At 33.7% G+C, this 5682-nt stretch overlaps 1 protein-coding gene, 1 long non-coding RNA gene and 1 pseudogene across 2 annotated transcripts in view; 2 read left to right on the top strand and 1 right to left on the bottom strand.

Moving 5' to 3' along the window:
• Window positions 1–799, top strand: part of LOC109126504 — a 12783-nt pseudogene extending 11984 nt beyond the window's left edge.
• The window catches only part of LOC104749627 (peroxidase 37-like), a 3389-nt gene continuing 1415 nt past the window's right edge, over window positions 3709–5682 (top strand). The window contains exons 1-3 of the mRNA XM_019234356.1: window positions 3709–4004; window positions 4140–4331; window positions 5030–5198. Coding sequence (XP_019089901.1) covers window positions 3798–4004; window positions 4140–4331; window positions 5030–5198 — 568 coding nt within the window. The 5' untranslated portion in view covers window positions 3709–3797. The remainder of the gene's footprint in view (window positions 4005–4139; window positions 4332–5029; window positions 5199–5682) is intronic.
• LOC109128292 lies at window positions 4449–5223 on the bottom strand. The gene is made up of 2 exons (XR_002034779.1): window positions 5175–5223; window positions 4449–4594 (listed from the first exon to the last, which is right to left on the bottom strand). It is a non-coding gene; the product is annotated as an uncharacterized LOC109128292 (long non-coding RNA).

Below are 5682 nucleotides of genomic sequence, written 5' to 3'. Positions count from 1 at the left end.
CCACAAAATTTCAGCACGATCAGATCTCAGATGAAACCGCAATCAATCCCGAAACACCCGCTGGTCTCAAACCGCGTCTGAGAAGAAACGCCCCACCAAACTGCCGATATCTCTTACAATATTAACTCAAATTCACTTCTGTAAAAAGGAGAGTGTACGAAAATCTCTAGGTACAATCCTACCAAATATCAATACCTTTCAAAACGATTTGAGTAGTCGGATCCTCCTTCTTCCAAACTCTGACGATTCTGTTCCTTTTGCTTTGAACACTCAAGTTTACTCTCCCTTCTCCTCTTTCTCTTTGTTTCCAGCGGCTAGACAATAACAAAACACGACCTAGGTCGTTCTCCTACTTAAATATCATGGTTTAATGGTTCTCCTTAAACCAAACCGACCAAAATCGACGATTAAAACAATATGATCTAACCAGATAACATTGGTGTTGACCGACACCACCTTGGTGTCGATCGACATCCATCCCATAAAAACCAATTTTTGGGTTGCAGATGTTACAATTTTGTGGTTCTACATGTTATCATTGTGGAGTTCAAGGACATATTAAGAGGAATTGTTTTAGATTCATTCGAGACTTCAATTATGGAGGTCTAAGGCGCAACAAGATTTGGGTTAGAAAATATGAGTTCTATGGAGGTGGTGTACTAGGATATCAACCGCGTATTGCAAAGCGGGGAGAATTTTCCAATTAGTTTTGACCATGTTGTGACTCATTCAGGGGGAGAGTGAAGATGCGTTAGGTGATGTTGTTTAAGAGTTAAAATTGATGAGTTCACAAGCATAGTCAAAAAGGGGGAGAATGAAGATGTATTGGTTTGTCTGAAGTAGTGTCTGTGTTATACAAGGAGTGATACAAAATTGCTGAAGTAGTGTATGTGTGATAAAAGAAGTGATATAGGATTGTTGTTGTTTTATGTGTCAAAGAAGTTTCTAGAAGATTTGAGAAGACATTATTGAAAGACGGTTTGAGGATGAATTGAAGAAGCAAGCTATTATTTCTTTGGTTGATTAAATTGGAGTTTTACAATGAAAATGAAAATAACAAAAAGGAAAAAGGTTTTTTCTTATGGAATTTAGAAATCTTCTCCTATGGTGATTAGGAAGTCTTGATGGATATAAAAGGAGATGTTGGATACATCCTAGAGATATAAGAGAGCTGAGACATAAAGGATAAAAACTCTAGAGAACTTTCTCATTGTGTGCGGCTTAGGTTCGCGGTTTGATGCTTGTGTGATCAAGCTTCTTTGTTCGCGGTATAGTCGATTTACAAAATGCAGTTTGTGTATTGTCACCAAATGTGAAGAACTTTCATTTTAAACACTCGCGAGGTAAAAGTTCTCCACTCTGACAACAATACACAAACAACTTATTGTAATCGATGAAACCTACAAAGGTAATTATTCTTCCGTTCTCCTGTTTATTAAAAAAAAAAAAAAAACAAGAGTTATAAATTATATCAGGTACATGCTCTACTCTATGCTAAGGTAATGGATAATACTGGTAAAACTAAATGCCTACTGTTTGACAGTATTGCTCAAGATATTACTTTCATTTAAGTCTTTCCTCGACAAGTGACATATGCAAAGCATCAACAAAGTGAATTTCGAATAATCCTGTTATTTTGCATTTATCCTTTTTAAGTTAAAATTGATTCATAGTAGTAAGAGTTTATATAAATTTATATATGAAAATACAAAAACCAGAGAGTTATTGTTTCGAAAACATGTAGATTGAATCGGAAATGATTCAAGATTAAATATGTAAATTGTAAATATAAAAACCAAGTTTTGATGGAATCGAACTGAGGTTTAATGGGTCGTTCATTTTGAAAATTCCAACAACATTTTAGGCTTTTAGGTTACCAATTTGTAATAAACAACTAGCTATTCTCTAATTATAGAAAAGCAAATTGAGCTTCGAAGTGGTGCTAATCTTCGGGTTCATCAACAAATAATAAGGTTGGGAGTACCATTCTGGTTTTTTGTAGTGTCTGTATTCCAAAAACATAAGGAGAATTTGATCTCAGAGGAAGAGGAGAATTGAAAGGGTTCGAATTGGTGAATCGGCAGAGCGTGTTTTCCTTTTTTTATCAAATAATAACCAAACTGAACAACCAACAAAAAATAAGGGCTAAACCCAATCCAAGACTACCTACAGAATCATCTACTCAACTAATACAACTAGAAAAAGAAATTATGAAACGTAAAAGAAAAACAGAAAACAAAATTAAAAAATGTACTTTCGCACATACTATTAATTCATACAATTAAACAAACTTAAAATTTATATACCAAACTCAAATTAAAAAGTATAGAATAGAACAAATATATAATAACAAAAAAAATAAAATGATTCGTGGTGTACAACAGGATAAATCTTAGTTTATTTAATATACGTAGGACTCACTACTACCAAATGTCATATATTACAGCAGTAAGCAGCCTCTTTGGGTTTGACGAACTACAGCAGCCTCTTTAATTTGACAAAGTAAAGCACTCTGGTGGTGGTGGTGGTGGGTCTCAACCACTCATTTGAATTCTGTAATCGGAGTCTGAATCTGGACTTTTGTTGTCAACCGAAGGACTTACTAGGTCGTCAACTTCAGTAGTCTTATTAATTAAAGTAAATGATCATTTTGTAAAAAAGTGCAAAAATATTTTAGAAATGAGGAAACAACCCAATGCTAGGCACATGGTTTTTATGTAGCGGTCTGTGGTAGACTCATTCTTATTGTAGCGGTAGGTGCTCGACGCGTTTTACGATTTGGGTTATCTAACTAGATTAAAGATGTGCGCTTTGTTCTATGTGTTTTTTCGCTTTTAAGCACATGATTATTTCTATTACAGTATTTTCTTTCTTTCATTTTAGATGATGTTTAATGTTTATAAACATAACTGAAAATTACATAAGTTTTAATAAACATCATTTACATTAAAACACCAATGATTCAAGTTTTAGTGGAGAAAAAAAAAACAACATACTGTAAAATATAAATGGTTAAAAAACTTAATGTATTTAATTTTAGTATAGAAATTTGAAAACATCACTTATAGTGAATTAAAAAAAATCACTAAAACATCATTTAAAATGATACGGGGAAATGTATAATAATATCTTAATATATATGATTTATATGTGTATTTACTTTTCTTTTTAACGATAATTGTTAAAATGAATCAACTTATGATGATAATAATAATAAATAAATAAATAAATAAATAAGTACAACTAGTGCATCAATTTCATGTAATACATAAACACTGGTATAACAATTATTAATAAAAGAGAAAGTAATAATAATAAAAGTAAAGAAAAAGTATGTTCAAATGTTAATTAACTAATTAAGTATGAATGTGAAAAAAAACATAAAATTATGTATTAGAAGCACGTGATAATTAAAGTTTTCTTAGACTTTAAAACCTGTTTGCCGAAAGAAGAAAAAGAAAAGGTTTGCATGTAACTAAAGTGTGAAAGTGAAAAACAAAATACGTCATAATTATTAGTTTTTTTAGACTTTAATACCTACTTGCCAAAAGAGAACACAATACACAATAATCATTCAACAAAAGACAATGTCTTACTCAAAGTTTAGTCTTCCATATGTAATGCAGTATAATAGACTATGCACGTATACACTACTTGAATATAAAAATATCATACAATCCACTAAAGTAAAAGCCGCCAAGCTAGAACATTTTGCCTACATAAAGAATCGTTAAGACAAAATCTACATTCACTCAAATCAAACCATCACCAAATCATTCTCAAAGAGTGCAACGAAAATGCATTCCTCTTTGATAAAATTGGGATTTGTTTTTCTTCTTCTTCAGGTATCATTGTCTCATGCTCAACTAAGCCCTTCCTTTTACGATAAAACATGCCCACAAGTCTTTGACATTGCGACCAAGACCATTGTCAATGCTCTGAGATCAGACCCTCGCATCGCTGCAAGCATCCTTCGTCTTCATTTCCACGACTGCTTTGTCAATGTACGATATCACTAGATTCATGTATATATATATATATATATATATATATATATTAGTATGTCTTTTGGTTCTCTACTAGTTTATGAATGTGATACTTGAACAAAAATCTGAAGAAAATATGTTGTTTTTATAAAGGGATGTGATGCATCGATATTGTTAGACAACACAACATCGTTTAGGACGGAGAAAGATGCGTTTGGGAACGCAAATTCTGCTCGGGGTTTTGATGTGATCGACCAAATGAAGGCTGTTGTGGAGAAAGCATGTCCTAAAACAGTTTCATGTGCTGATTTGCTCACCATCGCGGCACAAAAATCTGTTGTTTTGGTATGCAGTTTTAACAATACATAGTAACCAAATACACATCTTTGGGTTATGCATGTTGTTGAGTTTTAAGCAGAAGAAATTTTATAAGACCAAATATAATTGTTTTTTCCATCTATAGGCGGGAGGTCCTTCATGGACGGTTCCAAATGGAAGAAGAGACAGTTTAAGGGCGTTTATGGATCTTGCTAACGATAACCTTCCAGCTCCATTCTTTACCCTAAAAGAACTTAAGGATAGCTTCAAAAAAGTCGGACTTGACCGACCTTCTGATCTNGTATATATATATATATATATATATATATATATTAGTATGTCTTTTGGTTCTCTACTAGTTTATGAATGTGATACTTGAACAAAAATCTGAAGAAAATATGTTGTTTTTATAAAGGGATGTGATGCATCGATATTGTTAGACAACACAACATCGTTTAGGACGGAGAAAGATGCGTTTGGGAACGCAAATTCTGCTCGGGGTTTTGATGTGATCGACCAAATGAAGGCTGTTGTGGAGAAAGCATGTCCTAAAACAGTTTCATGTGCTGATTTGCTCACCATCGCGGCACAAAAATCTGTTGTTTTGGTATGCAGTTTTAACAATACATAGTAACCAAATACACATCTTTGGGTTATGCATGTTGTTGAGTTTTAAGCAGAAGAAATTTTATAAGACCAAATATAATTGTTTTTTCCATCTATAGGCGGGAGGTCCTTCATGGACGGTTCCAAATGGAAGAAGAGACAGTTTAAGGGCGTTTATGGATCTTGCTAACGATAACCTTCCAGCTCCATTCTTTACCCTAAAAGAACTTAAGGATAGCTTCAAAAAAGTCGGACTTGACCGACCTTCTGATCTCGTTGCTCTTTCCGGTACGTTTATAATGGAATTAAAACGTTTTCAACTATAGTTGTAATCAGTAATAAATCTGTGTGACTATTAATTTGCTTAGTTTATTTATTCTTTTGATATTTTTCTGTGTTTAGGTGCTCACACCTTTGGCAAAAACCAATGTCAGTTCATAATGGACCGGCTTTACAACTTCGGTGAATCCGGTTTACCTGATCCAACCCTTGATAAATCTTACCTCAGCACGCTTAGAAAACAATGTCCACGTAATGGAAACCAGAGTGTCTTGGTAGATTTTGATTTACGTACGCCAACACTCTTTGACAACAAATACTATGTGAACCTTAGAGAAAACAAAGGTCTTATCCAAAGCGACCAAGAGTTATTCTCAAGCCCTGATGCTTCAGACACCATCCCCTTAGTCCGGGCATACGCTGATGGTCAGGGGAAGTTTTTCGATGCGTTCGCGGAGGCAATGATAAGGATGGGAAATCTTTCACCTTTAAC

Source organism: Camelina sativa, chromosome 2 (assembly GCF_000633955.1).
Source record: "Camelina sativa cultivar DH55 chromosome 2, Cs, whole genome shotgun sequence".
Lineage (NCBI taxonomy): Eukaryota > Viridiplantae > Streptophyta > Magnoliopsida > Brassicales > Brassicaceae > Camelina > Camelina sativa.
Note: the sequence above shows the minus strand (reverse complement) of the source record. Positions and strands in the feature narration are given on the sequence as shown.